Raw genomic sequence first — 16,604 nt, 5'->3', positions numbered from 1 at the left:
ATTTATATATATATAAATATATTTATATAAATATATATATATATATATATATAAATATATATCTATATAAATATATATATATAAATATATATTTATATAAATATATAATATATTTATATATTTTATATATATATTTATATATTTATATATATATATTTATATATATATATATATATATATATATATATATATATATATTTATTTTTTTTATATATATATATATATATATATATATATATATATATATATATATATATATATATATATTTTTTTTTTTTTTTTGGTGGTTTCCCTTTCTTTACTTTCTACCGGATGGTCAGCCATCCAACTCTGAAAGGGATACTATATTTCATTTTTGTTTTATTTATATATATATATATATATATATATGTGTGTATATAAAAAAAAAAAAAAAATATAGTATCCCTTTCAGAGTTGGATGGCTGACCATCCGGTATAAAGTAAAGAAAAACAAACCATAGTGTAGGGCGCAGTGTGTGCAGGCGGCGAAAGACACAATAACCAAACATTATTTTGAAAAAAAAATATAACATTTATTTAAATTATTTTTTAGTTGCTGGAAACTGGGGGGTGTGGAGGGATGAGGAACGGCTTTGGGTGGAGTAAGGGGTTCTAGGGGAAGGAGGAACCAAAGAAGTGGGGGAAGGGAGCTGAGGCAAGGAAAGTTGTGAAGTGGGAGGTGAGGGAGGAGGGAGGGTAAGAGTCCTCCTCTTTGTTTTTTTAGGACGGTGGCCCGTCGTCTTCCTGCTGTCCTCGCTTGAGCCTGAGGACTGGCTAGACCCCGGGGACCGCCTTGAGCCTCTGGACCGCCTTGAGCCTCTGGACTGCCTTGAGCCTCTGGAACGCCTGGAGGCTGGGGACTGGCTGGAGCTGGGGGACCGCCTGGCACTTGTTGACCGCCTGCCAGGATCTTGTTCCAGCTGTGGCATGCTGGAGGTGGTGGATGTCCTGGCAGGGGCCGTAAATATTGAATGCGGGTCCCCCAGCTGATGCTGCTCCGAGGTGGTGGTGGTGGCGGTCCATGCAGGCGTGGTGGCTGTGGCGGTCCATACCGGGGTGGTCCTCCCGCTGGTGGTGGTGGTTGCGGCGCTCAAGGCAGGGGTGGTGACGACGGGCCATCCAGTGGTGGTGGCGGCAGCAGTGGTGGGCCAGGCAGGAGCAGCGCTTGGCATGGTGTTGGCGGGTAAGTGTCCAGCTGCACTCGGACTTGGGGCGGTATATTGGTGTCCGGCGAGGCTTGGAAGTGTGGTGGCTGTGCAGTGATATGCAGCAGAAGTAGGTAATGCTGTAAAACGAGTCAGTGGTGGCACCGGTGGAAATGCCACCACTGACTGCTGCATAATCCTACTCTGCTGCATAGCCTGCATAAAAGCATTGTTGCAGGCCTGCATGACAGTCAACTGGAGGTCAGGGGTAAGGTGTTCCGCCGTGTCCCGAGCTATTTGGGTATAAAAATGATGCGCTGGTCTGGCGAGGTCGACTTCCAGGCGCTCAAGGCGACCCTCGATAGACTTGTAGCGTTGGTCCAAAAGGAGGAAACCACTCTCAAGTCTATCGGAGAGTGCCTTGAGGCTACTCTGAAAGACCGAGCTCAATTCAACGAACTCGGGCATGAGAGGCCTGTCCAAGGTCCTCTGCCGCTGCTGGCGGGAAGTGCCCGCAAAACCAGTGGCAGAGACCTGGGACAGGGGAACACCTGAGCGACCAGCTTCCTGGTCTCCAGATGACTGTGGTGCAGACCTGCAAGGTGCTTCCTCGCTGATGGATGGCTGGGAGGGGTCCGGGGCAGCTTGATGAAGGACCGCTTCGGGACCAGGTTGCAGGGTGCTGCTCCAGGTGCTGTGAAAAGAAAAGAAAGAAATTACTACCATAAATTAACAATCGCCAACTCCTGTGGAATAGAAAAGCACAGAATAAAACACAATACAACTAGAAAATACTTACGTTCGGGAGGCAAGGACCGGTCTTAAAAATGCCAAGGCACGATGGTATCGGTACTTCGTGCCGGTCCTTGCCGCAGCACCACTGCGAACCTTATTCTCCTGACGGATATCCCTGTTGAAGCGGTCCTTCATCGAGCGCCAACGGGTTCTGACTTTGTTCACTGTGATGGAAAAAAAAAAAAAAAGAAAAAAAGTAAGACTATGCACTGGAGGCTGTGATCATCCAACTGTGTGTGATGATAGAAACTCCATGGAGTTAATAGCATCACACACAGTTGGGTGATCCCGGCCAAGATCACTGCTGCATCACACTGCATTTAAATACTTACGAAAATCCTTGCGGACCCGGGGAGAGGCGTTGTCCCAGCCATCCATCAGCGATGCGGCCACCTCGTTCCAGAGCCGCCGGATCACCACGTTGTCCGAGTGCAGTTGGTGACGGGTGTCCCACAACGGGACTCGCTCCTGGACTAGACGGATGAGCTCGTCGTTGTCCAGGGCGAGGTCCTCCTCCCGCTGTGGAGCCTAGAAAAGAAAGACAAACATTAATCTTTGAAAGATTTTAAAAAAAAAAATATCGATAACTAGCTGAAGAGCCCGGCGCTGCCCGGGCATAGTAACTAACTGTGGTTAGTTATATAAATTTAAAATTATCCTCCATCCCATAGTCCCGTGCCCATATTCCATCATACATATTCGCCATCTCATATGCCTGTGCCCATATACACATGATACATGTTCGCCATCCCATAGTCCCGTGCCCATATACCATCATACATATCCTCCATCCCATGCCCATATACCCATCATATATATCCTCCATCCCATAGTCCCGTGCCCATATTCCATCATACATATCCTCCATCCCATAGTCCTGTGCCCATATACCCATCATACATATTCGCCATCTCATATGCCTGTGCCCATATACACATGATACATGTTCGCCATCCCATAGTCCCGTGCCCATATACCATCATACATATCCTCCATCCCATGCCCATATACCCATCATATATATCCTCCATCCCATAGTCCCGTGCCCATATTCCATCATACATATCCTCCATCCCATAGTCCTGTGCCCATATACCCATCATACATATTCGCCATCTCATATGCCTGTGCCCATATACACATGATACATGTTCGCCATCCCATAGTCCCGTGCCCATATACCATCATACATATCCTCTATCCCGTGCCCATATACCCATCATATATATCCTCCATCCCATAGTCCCGTGCCCATATACCCAAACAAACAAACATACACACACACAAACACACACACACACACATACACACTTTGATCCCTAGATATTGATAAACAATCCATGAAAAAATTATTTGTTTTAAATGGAAATAAATGGAAAAAAAAAACAACAAACATCGAAAAAAACAACCATGAAAATTTAAAAAAAAACAACTAAAAAATACCAAAAAAAAAAAAAACCAGACTAGAAAATAAGTAAAAAAAAACAAAAAACAGTCCATCTGTACTTACATCACGTCTACCCGCCCGCACTTGGCCTTGCTGCTCCTGCCGTTCCTCCGGTGGTGGTGGCGTGATGGAGGATGAGCTCTGAAAATTAAACCAAAAAAATTAATCACATGTGTTTATTTTTTCAAATCCATACGGAAGCATAGTACTCACTTCTTCTGCCTCTTGCCCTGTCCCGGGGACATATTCTTCACCAGATGAAGACATGCTGCAATAAAAAAAAAAAAGAGACATAAGTACATAGAAATGTATTGAAATTTCAGCCAGACATTAGGTTTTTCATACTTACATTGGTGCAGCTTGTGCTGTGTGTCCACTAGTGAGCAATCCTTAAAGTATTGTGGAATCCCAGTGCCCACACCATTTTATCACCTTGGTTCAATTTTTTTTTTTTACTGTCTAGACCAAATTTCAGTCATGTTTATGTAAAAAACGCATGCGCATAAAAACGCAAGACCATGCGCAAGTATTGCGCTCCCATAGGCTCCAATGTGGTGTTTTTGCGCATTCCGTGCGCATTCCGTGCGCATGCGTTGTTTTAACGAGACAGGGCGGAACCAAAAATGCAACATGTTGCGTCTGACGCGCCTGGCGCAAAAGACAAAAAAACGCATGCGCACGAAAGCGCAAATATGCGCAAGACCATGCGCACATCATGTAAAATATAGGTGCGCAGTGCGCATGCGCACTGGTGCGCCCGATGCGCTGCGCACAAAAGCGCTAATGTGAAACCAGCCTTAAAGGAGTTCCCAGAGATGCTTCGCACTTGTTAGCCCTTTTGCCTTCACTCTGCGGTCCAGCTCACCCCAAACCATCACGATTGGGTTCAGGTCTGGTGACTGTGGAGGCCAGGTCATCTGGCGTAGCACCCCATCAATCTCCTTCTTGGTTAAATAGTCCTTACACAGCCTGGAGGTGTGTTTGGGGTCATTGTCCTGTTGAAAAATAAATGATGGTCCAACTAAATGCAAACCGGATGGAATAGCATGCCGCTGCAAGATGCTGTGGTAGCCATGCTGGTTCAATATGCCTTCAATTTTGAATAAATCCCCAATAGTGTCACCAGCAAAGCACCCCCACACCATCACACCACCTCCTCCATGCTTCACGGTGGGAACCAGACATGTAGAGTCCATCCGTTCACCTTTTCTGCGTCGCACAAAGACACGGTGGTTGGAACCAAAGATCTCAAATTTGGACTCATCAGACCAAAGCACAGATTTCCACTCGTCTAATGTCCATTCCTTGTGTTCTTTTACCCAAACAAGTCTCTTCTGCTTGTTGCCTGTCCTTAGCAGTAGTTTCCTAGCAGCTATTTTACCATGACGGCCTGCTGCACAAAGTCTCCTCTTAACAGTTGTTGTAGAGATGTGTCTGCTGCAAGAACTCTGTGTGGCATTGACCTGGTCACTCATCTGAGCTGCGATTAACCTGCGATTTCTGAGGCTGGTGACTAGGATGAACTTATCCTCCAAAGCAGAGGTGACTCTTCGTCTTCCTTTCCTGGGGCGGTCCTCATGTGAGCCAGTTTCTTTGTGCCCTTTTCCCAGGCGCGCGTCTTTGTTCACCGGCCGCAGCCGGGAGCTCAGCAAGGGTCCCCCCGCAGCTACTGCCAGTACCTACTGTTATCGACGGCGTCACGGGGATCGGGGGCAGCAAGCCAGTCTCCGGGCGGTTTAGTACTTTCACTTTCGTTTGCGGGCGGGCAGCGTCATTGGCTCACGCCCCCCACTCTGCGCGCGCTCTTTTCGTGCTTCTTTCTAGCCTATCACAGAGCTGCCTTCACTTTGCCGCTATGCTCCGCCCACTCGCGGCACCACCACTATGCTCCGCCCACTCGCTCGGCACGGCCGCTAAGCTCCGACCACCCTTCAGGTCCTTTTGCCGGAATCTCGCTTTCCTCTTTGCAAGGAGCTCTGCTGGGGGACACATCTACTCGGCTCTGCTGCGCATAAGGCTACAGCATAAGGCTACGGTAGGCTCTGCTTTTCCTGGGGCTCTAATTGGCTCCCCTCGGCAGTACTCACTCCCATCCCTGCAGTACTTTCACCAGATACGTTCTGCTATACTGCCGCAGACTCCACATATGCCCGACCCTGCAAGGGCTCCCTATTCTAGCCCACCGCTACTCACTACGCCTGCGCGCGCTGTAAAAAGAAGTGGTCATCTGGTCAGTCGTCACCTTTCTGTCTGTCCTGCAGTCCTTCTACTATGTCTGCCCCTCAGGAGCACACCGAACCCTGGGATGAGAGCTCCCGCCCTCCCCCAGAGTGGGCTGTTGCAATGTCTCAGTCGGTCGCGGACCTGACTAAAGTGTCTCAGTCCCTGGTCCAGGTCTTAGAACGATTACCTCAGCTATCTACAACCACCTGTGCTCCGACCGCCTCTCACGGTGAGTCGTCCGCACCTGACCGCGACCTCCAGATGGACAGACCGGGTAGGAGTTCCAGGAAGCGGGCCCTGTCTGGCTTTCTTCCAGCTCACAAGGCCCCTCCGCATCATCCAGGCTGCTCTCCTCGCCTCCGTCCCCTTCTTCAGAGGACGGCATTGGGGGTCAAACGTAGACTCCCAATCGGGGTCTGACTCAGATTCAGACCACATGTCCAAAACACAGGACATGGTAGATAGTCTCATATCGGCGATTACCCAATCGCTCAAAATAACGGAGGACAAGACGCCCTGACAAGAATGCTCTGTCCTCTTCAAACGAGCGAAACCTCCCTCCCGAACCTTTCCTAATCACAAGGAGTTTGAGACTACGTTAACGAAACACTGGGATCATCCTGAAAAGCGGTTCCCTGGATGCAGGCACCTAGACGTGCTATATCCCTTTAATGCGGACCTTCTCACAAAATGGGCCAAAGCTCCCGAGGTGGACCCATCCGTCTCCTGTGTTTCCTCAAAAACGGTTCTATCCCTTCCGGACGGCGCATCACTGAAGGATTCAGCGGACAGGCAGACCGAATCACTGGCCAAATCGATTTTTGAGGCAACTTGCGCCTCTACCTCCGGGGAATGGAGAAAACCATCGTATAAACCCGCACCCCGCTGGAGACCAAAGAGCCGACCCTCCAAGCCCTCAGGATCCCGCTCCGGTAGATTTTCCTCCAAGTGACGGGTCTTCCCCACCTGGAAGTTCTTCCAGGGTGGGAGGCAGGCTTTCTACTTTCAAAGACGCGTGGCTGTCTGTTGTCAACGACGCATGGGTCAGGGAAATCATCACATCCGGCTAGAATTTTCTTCCCTCCCAAAGAGACGCTTCTTTCTGTCTCATCCTCCCAAACAACCGTCCCTCACCCCAGGGTTCCTCCAAGCCGTGTCTTCCCTCCTATCCACCGGAGTAATTGTTCCCGTTCCTCCAAACGAACGGTTTTCGGGGTTCTACTCAAATCTCTTCGTAGTCCCGAAAAAAGACGGCTCGCTTCGTCTAATCTTGGACCGCAAACTACTCAATCACCACGTGGGGATCCTCCACTTCAAGGTGGAGTCCCTTCGCTCGGTAATCGCCTCAGTGGAGCCCTCGGAGTTTCTCTGGCCTACCTCCACATCCCTGTTTGTTTGCAACATCAGAGGTTTCTTTGCTTTTCGATTCAGGAGGATCACTACCAATTCACGGCCCTCCCCTTTGGCCTAGCCTCGGCTCTTCGGGTCTTCACAAAGGTCATGGCAGCCATCATGGCCATCCTTCGCTCCAGGGGGATCCTCATAATCCCTTACCTGGACGATCTGGTGATCAAGGGCTCGTCCCGCCGAGACTGCCTTCAGAGTCTTGAGATTACCCTTGATACTCTCACACGTCTCGGTTGGATAATCAACAGAGAGAAGTCCAACCTGCTCCCAACTCAGCGACTGACATTCCTGGGCGTGGAGTTCGACACGAACCTGGCCCAGGTGTTCCTTCCGAGGGACAAATTTTCAGCTCTCTGTAAAGGAATCCGATCCCTGAAGTGGACAGTCCCAGTTCCCCTTCGGTTCTGCATGAGGGTCGTGGGGAAGATGATAGCCTCCATGGAGGCCGTCCCCTTTGCCCAATTCCACACTTGTCCCCTTCAGCTGTCCCTCCTTTCAGTCTGGGACAAGACTTCAGTCTCCCTGGACCACCCCATACTCCTGCCTCCCAGAGTGAGGCAATCCCTAACTTGGTGAACAATGCCTTAGTCAGTTCTGCAAGGGAGGTCCTTTCTTCCTCTTCAGTGGCAAGTCATCACCACCGATGCCAGTCTTCTAGGGTGGAGAGTGGTTTTCCAGCGGAAGACCACCCAAGGGCGTTGGAACGCCCAAGAGTCTCTGCTCCCCATCAACCTGCTGGAAATCAGAGCGATCTTCCTTGCTCTCCTCATCTGGCAGCCTCTTCTCGCGGACAAACCAGTCCGAATCCAGTCAGACAACGCCACGGCTGTGGCGTACATAAACCGCCAGGGCGGTACTCACAGCAAACGAGTAATGGCAGAAGTAGCAAAGGTTCTACATTGGGCAGAGCGTTACGTTCCGGCAATCTCCGCTGTTCACATTCCAGGGATGGAAAATTGGGCAGCTGACTTCCTATGTCACCAGGGCCTAGCATCAGGCTAATGGTCTCTCCACCCCACGGTCTTCAATAAGATATGCCAGCGTTGGGGCACTCCAGACATCGACCTCATTGCGTCTCGGATGAACCACAAAGTTCCCCGCTTCGTAGCCAGGTCCAGGGATCCCCTGGCCGTCTGTTACGACGCTCTGGTAATCCCGTGGTCTCAGTTCCGACTCCCTTACTTGTTTCCTCCACTGGCCTTGATTCCAAGGGTGGTCAAGAAAATAAAATCAGAAGGCATCCCAGTAATTCTGGTAGCCCCATACTGGCCAAGACGTCCTTGGTATGCGGAGCTGGTGAACATGCTTTCGGACGTCCCCTGGAGACTTCCAGACCGTCCGGATCTTCTCTCACAAGGCCCCCTTTACCACCAGAGTTCTCAGTCTCTGAGTTTAATGGCTTGGCTGTTGAGGCAATCAGGTTTTTCCAACCAGGTCTCTCAGACCATGATTAGAGCTAGAAAACCAGCCTCCTCCCGCATTTACCAACAATGTTTTTCCAATGTCGTTCTCTATTCCATCCATACTTGGTTTCCTTCAATCCGGCCTAGGTGCAGGCCTGTCCCTCAGTTCTCTCAAAGGCCAGGTTTCAGCTCTGGCAATTCTTTTCCAGAAGGATCTGGCCTCCTTGCCTCAAGTCAAGACCTTCATCCAGGGAGTTGCCCACGTTGTCCCTCCTCACCATTCTCCGATAGATCCGTGGGATCTTAATCTCGTTCTCGGCGCTCTCCAAAGTGCGCCTTTCTAGCCTATCCAGGACATTCCTCTTTCCCTTCTCTCATGGAAGGTGACTTTTCTGATTGCCATTACATCCATTAGGAGAGTTTCTGAGCTAGCGGCTTTATCCTGTTGTTCTCCGTACCTAATCCTTCATCCGGATAAGGTCGTTCTCAGGCCCGTTCCCTCCTTCCTTCCCAAGGTGGTATCTTCCTTCCACATCAATGAGGACATCGTGCTCCCCTCCATTTGTCCTTCGCCTGTTCATCCGCTGGAAAAGTCACTCCACAAGCAGGATGTGGTGTCTATCTGGCCAGGACCGCTTCTTTTCGTCAATCCGAAGTCCACTATCTCTCTCGCTGGGTTCGTTCTACTATCCTGGAAGCTTACCGCGTTCAGGAAAAACGGCCCCCTCCGGGAGTGAGAGCCCACTCCACCCGGGCTGTAGCTGCTTCTTGGGCTGTCCGACACCAGGCTTCGGCTTTACAACTTTGCAGGGCCGCCACCTGGTCGTCCTTGCACACCTTTGCGAGGTTCTACAAGGTTCATACCCAGGCCTCGACTAATGCAGGCTTAGGTAGGAAGGTTCTGCAGGCGGCGGTAGCACACCGGCCGACCTAAGTCCTGTCTTCATATTTCCCTAAGCTCTCTTCGCACCCTTGCACTGCTTTGGGACATCCTATGGTAACCTGTGTCCCCCAATGAGGCGCTAAAGAAAGAGGGATTTTTGGTTCTTACCGTAAAATCTTTCTTGAAGCCTTCATTGGGGGACACAGCACCCTCCCTGTTTAAGTCGTACAGTGTTGGGTGTTGTGATTTCATTTTCCCCTTCACCGTCGATGTCTGATGAACTCCCTATTCTGGTGAAGGAAGGTAGTGAGGCTGATTACCAAACACCTGATCTGGTGGATTATGACTGGGTAACAGGAAATTCTGACTGGATATAAGGCAGCCGACGCCCTTCTGAGTCGCTAGTGATTTCTCTGCTGGATTCTTGGAGACCAGTCTGATTCCTGCTTCCCAAAGATAAGTTTTTGCTCTGCTATTGAACTTATTAGTTTTGTGTTTTTTACCTTGTTTTTTGGAGTTCAGCCATCCCCGGTCGGGGGTGTGCTGAGTTCCATTTTTGTCTCTGATCAGTTTGTCTCTTTGCTCTGTCTTCAGAATTTACCTGAGTGCTGATATAGTCTTTTTGAAGTCCTAGCGACTTCGGGGCCTTTTTTCCTATCAGACGGTTGGGACATTTTTTGGTAGGGTTTTTTACGGATTGCAGACAGCAGCTTTTCTATCCTGTCCTTTTTAGTTAGCTTGGGCCACATCGTTTGCTCAACCTATCTTTCTATCTGTGTTAGTGTTTTCATCTTGCTTCACCGTCATTATATGTTGGGTGCTGCCTATTGCTTTGGGGTCTGCTCTGGGGCAGTTTAGATTTCCCCTTTCTTTAGGCCTATTTAGTTCTCCGGCTGTGATCGAGGGGTCTAGGGCATCGTAGGAACCCCCCACGGCTACTGTTAGTTGTTGTTGATAGGATCAGGGGTCTGCAATCCGATAGCTACCAACCTCTCCGGTTTTCTGGACTTAGCTTATATTTTTGTTTTTTTCCTCCTTCGGTGACTCATTCATAACAGTTGGGCCCACGAGTCCCTTGTTGGGTTGGTACATATTTTCAGAGTTATTGTTGCTTCTCCTACTGCTTGTTACAGCAACTGAGGTACTTGGTGCCTGTCGGTGGGTGTATACTGCCGGGGAGGAGCTAATTTTCTCTTTTTGCATAGTGTCAGCCTCCTAGCAGCAGCATACAGCCGTGGTAACCTGTGTCCCCCAATGATGGCTTCTTTTCTCCCCATAGGCAAAACCTGCTCTCTTGGCTCTAAGGAAGCTAACAAAAAGCAGTTTTTACTGAATTTTTTTTTTTTTTTTTGCTGAGTATTTATTGCTCTGTTCTAGCTGTCTCTTGTGAGTGTTGATAGTGCCCCCACAAAAAGCATGATTTAACTTCCTTAGATTTTTTCACCAAAAACACAGAAAAAACTGATACCTATGTCTTCTCCTTCACCTCATTCGGGGACACAGACCATGGGTGTTATGCTGCGGCCACCAGGAGGCAAAAACTGACACCTATGTTTTTGCACTTATCCATTGTTTCCTATGGGTGAAAAAATGTTGCAAATGCGCTAAACAAAGTGACACACTGCAGTTTGCAAAAACGCAGCGGTTTTCCAAATCGGTCAGGGGAAAAAAGCAATGTGTGCATGAGATTTCCAAGATATCTTGGACCTTGATGGCACTGTAAGACGTAGCGTAAAATTTGCATTAAAAAAAGCTGCAAAAAACACAACGTCAACATTACTTTTATGAATACACTGCTGTTGTATGTCTGGACTCCCATTTAGGCCGCCACCATCTGCTTATTGTGTTTTAATCTGCTCTGACAGCCCCTATTAAAGGGAATCTGTCACCTCAATTTGGCGCTGTATGTAAATGAGTTGTGCCTGGTCTGATAGGCAGGGTTTTGGCTCCTTCCCTCCACCCTCTTTGGCCGCTGTACGCAGTATTTCAGGTAATTTCCGTAGTTGTCATCCATATTATGCGCGTGCGCAGTATACTTTGCCCAACTGCGGGCAAAGCCGAAAAGCATTAGTGCGCTTTCGCCGGTGAACTATGTCCCGGAAATACACTGCTCAAAAAAATAAAGGGAACACTTAAAAATCAAAATTCTGTGAAATCAAACTGTCCACTTAGGAAGCAACACTGATTGACAATCAATTTCACATGCTGTTGTGCAAATGGAATAGACAACAGATGGAAATTATTGGCAATTATCAAGACACTTGCAATAAAGGAGTGGTTCTGCAGGTGGGGACCACAGACCACATCTCAGTACCAATGCTTTCTGGCTGATGTTTTGGTCACTTTTGAATGTTGGTTGTTTTTTCACACTTGTGGTAGCATGAGACGGATTCTACAATCCACACAAGTGGCTCAGGTAGTGCAGCTCATCCAGGATGGCACATCAATGCGAGCTGTGGCAAGAAGGTTTGCTGTGTCTGTCAGCGTAGTGTCCAGAGGCTGGAGGCGCTACCAGGAGACAGGCCAGTACACCAGGAGACGTGGAGGGGGCCGTAGGAGGGCAACAACCCAGCAGCAGGACTGCTACCTTCGCCTTTGTGCGAGGAGGAACAGGAGGAGCATTGCCAAAGCCCTGCAAAATGACCTCCAGCAGGCCACAAGTGTGCATATTTCTGCACAAACGGTTAGAAACCGACTCCATGAGGATAAAAAAAGAGAAATTAATCCAGCTCATCTCCGCACTGTCTTGCTGGTAGGATCCAGATCCTGCGCACGGATTTGACTAGGCAGTCAATCAATAATAGGAAAGAAAAAAGAAGTTCCAGCGCCAGGAATGGAAAATTAAAAATCCATTTTATTGTGCCATTGCATATTAAAATTCCAGCAGGTACAGCATATCTGTCGGATGACTACAGAACAACGCGTTTCGACGCCTCAGGTCTTAATCATGTTCTGACATTAAATGCAACCAACTTCCTTTTGTTGGATTCTCCCACCTGAAAAAATCAGAAGCACATGTGTGGACTGCTCCAAAGCAGCTCCTGCTATGATAATTGTGGGAGTACCAAACAAAGTTCTTCTGATTTTTTCAGGTGGGAGAATCCAACAAAAGGAAGTTGGTTGCATTTAATGTCAGAACATGATTAAGACCTGAGGCGTCGAAACGCGTTGTTCTGTAGTCATCCGACAGATATGCTGTACCTGCTGGAATTTTAATATGCAATGGCACAATAAAATGGATTTTTAATTTTCCATTCCTGGCGCTGGGACTCCATGAGGATGGTCTAAGTGCCCGACGTGCTCACAGCCCAACACCGTGCAGGATGCTTGGCATTTGCCACCGAACACCAGGATTGGCAAATTCGCCACTGGTGTCCTGTGCTCTTTACAGATGAAAGCAGGTTCACACTGAGCACATGTGACAGTCTGGAGACGCCGTGGAGAGCGATCTGCTGCCTGCAACATCCATCAGCGTGACCGGTTTGGCAGTGGGTCAGTAATGGTGTGAGGTGGCATTTCTTTGGAGAGCCGCACGGTGTTGGGCTGTGAGCACAACCCCCATCTGTGGACGTCGGACACTCAGACCATCCTCATGGAGTCAATTTCTAACAGTTTGTGCAGACACATGCACATTTGTGTCCTGCTGGAGGTCATTTTGCCGGACTATGGCAGTGCTCCTCCTGTTGTTCTTTGCACAAAGGCGAAGGTAGCGGTCCTTCTTCTGGGTTGTTGCCCTCCTATGGCCCCCTCCTCATCTCCTGGTGTACTGGCCTGTCTCCTGGTAGCGCCTCCAGCCTCTGAACACTATGCTAACAGACACAGCAATCCTTCTTGCCACAGCACGCATTGATGTGCCATCCTGGATGAGCTTCACTACCTGAGCCACTTATGTGGGTTGTAGAGTCCGTCTCATACTATCATGAGTATAAAAGCACAACCAACATTAAAAAAATGACCAAAACATCAGCCAGAAAGCACTGGTACTGAGATGTGGTCTGTGGTCCCCACCTGCAGAACCACTCCTTTATTGAGGGTGTCTTGATAATTGCCAATAATTTCCATGTGTTGTCTATTCCATTTGCACAACAGCATGTGAACTTGATTGTCAATCAGTGTTGCTTCCTAAGTGAACAGTTTGATTTCACAGAAGTTTGATTTACTTGAAGTTATATTCTGTTATCTAAGTGTTCCCTTTAATTTTTTTGAGCACTGTATTTCGCTGTCATTTCTGTGTTCCAGGACATAGTTCACCGGCGCATGCATACTAATTCTTTTCGGCTTTTCCCGCTGTTGGGCAAAGCATACTGCGCACGCGCGATTGAAGATTGCAATGCGCACACACGTAATATGGATGACAACTAGGAAATTACCTGAAATATTGCTTACAGCGGCCAAGGAGGGGTGGAAGGAAGGAGCCAAAACACCACCCAACGGACCAGACACAACCCATTTACATACAGCGCCAAATTGAGGTGACAGATTCTCTTTAAGTATAGGGTTTATACTCTTCCTTTGCTTCATGCCTGCATTTAATAGCAATTTTTTCCCTTGCAATAGGAAGCGTTAAAACTTCAACAAGATGTAAGGAAGAAAAAGCAGGAAATTTTGGAAAAACACATAGAAACACAGAAGGTAAAAAAATTGAAGCTCATACTCTACTAATCTATAACCCCTTCCTTACATGTGACACAATGGAACATCCCAGTCTCTGAAGCTGCCTCAGAAGCTGAACTGTATTTCAGGTTGATGAGGGCTTTATTCAGCCATCCTGTAACATTAGCAAGTGGAGCTCAGCAGAAGTTGAAGGGCACCTGTCAATTAAAATAACCATTACCCTGAGAATAATCTCCAGGTAAATAGCATTCTGACAATGTGCAGAGCCGTCACTGAGAACTTCAATGCTCGGAGGATATTAACGTTATTCCCCTTGGCAGCCTCACTCTTTCAGTCATTGAGGCGATGCCGGCACGGATTCAGTCACTGCTGTATGTATAGAGGTCGCTGGCTGTAACAGCTCCCGTCACTGACTGACAGCTGGCTTATCATTAGGGTTGACTGTCAGTCTGTGCCAAGGGCGTTAGTCACCGTACTCTTCACACAGAGGTGACTGAAATTGGGCTGTTGCAACCCCTATGACTGAAAGTGAGTCTGCCGGGGAGAATTGCGGTTTTCCTCCCAGCAAGCAGCGGGGCTCTCGGTACGGTGGCTGTCCAGTGTCAGAACGCTGGGGGGCGCAGCTGATCGTGACCGGGTGTCAGCTGATTATCACAGCTGACTCCTGGCACATTAACCCCTGGCACACTGCGATCAAACATGATCGCAATGTACCGGGGGCATAGGGAAGAATCGTGCAGGGAGGGGACTCCCTGCGTGAATCCCTAAGACCCTTGGAGCAACGCGATGTCCTTGCGTTGCTCCGACGGCCTCCTCCCTGCAGGATCCAATATGGCCGAGGGGGCTTTCGGGGTCCTGCAGGGAGGCGGCTTTCTCAGTGCCTTCTGAGAGCAGGATCTGTGAAAGCCTCTGCAGAGCACTGTGTCAGATCAGCTAAGTGTCATATCAGCGATCTGACACTTTATAGTAATATCCCACAGTGGGACAATATAATAAAGTAAAAAAAAATGTAAAAAATGATTAAAAAAAATCCTAAATAAATTAAAAAAAATCCCTAATTCTATTGTTTTGTAAATAAAAAAACCCCAATAAAAATACACATTTAGTTTCGCCGCATCCGTAACGACCCGCCCTATAGAACTGTCCCAATAGTTAACCCCTTTAGTGAACCCCTTAAAAAAGGCAAGAAACAATGTTTTTTCATTGTACCGCTGAACAAAAAGATCAATAATTCGCGATCAAAAAGACATATATGAATAAACATGGTACCACTGAAAACGTCATCTTGTCCCGCAAAAAACGAGCCGCCATACAGCGTCATCAGCAAAAAATAGAAGTTATAGCTCGCAGAATAAAGTGATGCAAAAATAATTTTTTATATAAAATTGTTTTTATTGCATAAAAGCTCCAAAACATAAAAAAACAACATAGATAAGGTATCGCTGTCATCATACTAACCAGAAGAATAAAACTGCTTTATCAATTATATCATACGCGGAACGGTGTAAACGCCCCCCCCCCCCCCAGCATGAAATGCTGGTTTTTGTTCATTCTGCGTCCCAAAGATGAGAATAAAAAGCGATTAATAAATGTCACGTACCCGAAAATGGTACCAGTAAAAACGTCAACTCGTCCCACAAAATATAAGACCTCACCTGACTCTGTGGGTCAAAATATGGAAAAATTGTAGCTCTCAAAATGTGGTGATGCCAAAACTATTTTTTCAGTAAAAAGCGTCTTTTAGCGTGTGACAGCTGCCAAACATAAAATCCCGCCATAAATCGTAAATCAAACCCTCCTTTATCACCCCCTTCATTAGGGAAAAATAATAAAAATTAAAAAAAATGTATTTATTTCCATTTTTCCATTAGGGTTAGGGCTGAGATTAGGGTTAGGGGTGTGTTGGGGTTAGGGTTGGAGTTAGAATTGGGGGGTTTCCACTGTTTAGGCACATCAGGAGCTCTCCAAATGCAACATGGCGTCTGATCTCAATTCCAGCCAATTCTGCGTTGAAAAAGTCAAACGGTGCTCCTTCCCTTCCAAGCTCTGTGGTTTACCCCCACATATGGGGTATCGGCCTACTCAGGACAAATTGCACAACAACTTTTAGGGTCCAATTTCTCCTGTTACCCTTGGGAAAATAAAAAATTGGGGGCAAAAATATCATTTTTGTGGAAAAAATGATTTTTTTTTTTTTATTTTTATGGCTCTACGTTCTAAACTTCTGTGAAGCACTTGGGGGCTCAAAGTGCTCACCACACATCTAGATAAGTTCCTTGGGGGTATAGTTTCCAAAATGGGGTCACTTGGGGGGTTTCCACAGTTTAGGCACATCAGGGGCTCTCCACATGGCATTTATTTTTATATCGCTGGGCAGCCTGCCTGATCTAATAGATGGGTGTCACTACTAGGCTGTTAACCTGGATGCTGTGCATTGCCACAGTGTGAACAGTGCCGCATACAAGTTTTTATTGTGCATCAATATTCCAAGCAACCGCCCCCTCCATGTATTGGTAGGCTGTGAGCGGTTGTTTCATCGGTATTCTTGCACCTGTCTTGCCATCTTAATTATATGGGTCCACTGCATCTTGATTTCTTGTATTATTGGTAGGATTTTTAAGTCCTCATTTTGTGCTATTTCAACATCAGGGGCTCCCCAAACGTGA

The 16,604-nt window shown here is 47.6% G+C and overlaps 2 protein-coding genes across 3 annotated transcripts in view; one reads left to right on the top strand and one right to left on the bottom strand.

Annotated features, from left to right (window-relative positions):
* RBM26 (RNA binding motif protein 26) overlaps positions 1 to 16,604 on the top strand; it is a 193,445-nt gene that overhangs the window by 120,775 nt on the left and 56,066 nt on the right. For both annotated transcript variants that reach the window (XM_073580438.1, XM_073580437.1), the window contains exon 17: positions 13,882 to 13,956. In XM_073580438.1, coding sequence (XP_073436539.1) covers positions 13,882 to 13,956 — 75 coding nt within the window. The remainder of the gene's footprint in view (positions 1 to 13,881; positions 13,957 to 16,604) is intronic.
* Positions 435 to 2,119, bottom strand: LOC141094553 (uncharacterized). The gene is made up of 2 exons (XM_073580436.1): positions 1,966 to 2,119; positions 435 to 1,860 (listed from the first exon to the last, which is right to left on the bottom strand). Exons 1-2 carry the CDS (start codon positions 2,094 to 2,096, stop codon positions 564 to 566), a joined length of 1,428 nt encoding a protein of 475 aa, XP_073436537.1. The 5' UTR covers positions 2,097 to 2,119; the 3' UTR covers positions 435 to 563.

The sequence above is a fragment of the Dendrobates tinctorius genome, unplaced genomic scaffold (assembly GCF_039654945.1).
Source record: "Dendrobates tinctorius isolate UK_male_01 unplaced genomic scaffold, ASM3965494v1 ptg000064l, whole genome shotgun sequence".
NCBI lineage: Eukaryota > Metazoa > Chordata > Amphibia > Anura > Dendrobatidae > Dendrobates > Dendrobates tinctorius.
The sequence above is the reverse complement of the archived record's forward strand: the minus strand, read 5'-3'. Positions and strand labels throughout refer to the sequence as shown.

Bases quoted from the DNA above. Each gene is read 5' to 3' on its own strand.
- LOC141094553 (XM_073580436.1), bottom strand. From the start codon at position 2,096: ATGAAGGACCGCTTCAACAGGGATATCCGTCAGGAGAATAAGGTTCGC. The intron at 1,861-1,965 runs GTAAGTATTTTC...TTCTTTTCACAG, and splicing joins CCGGTCCTTGCCTCCCGAAC to CACCTGGAGCAGCACCCTGC.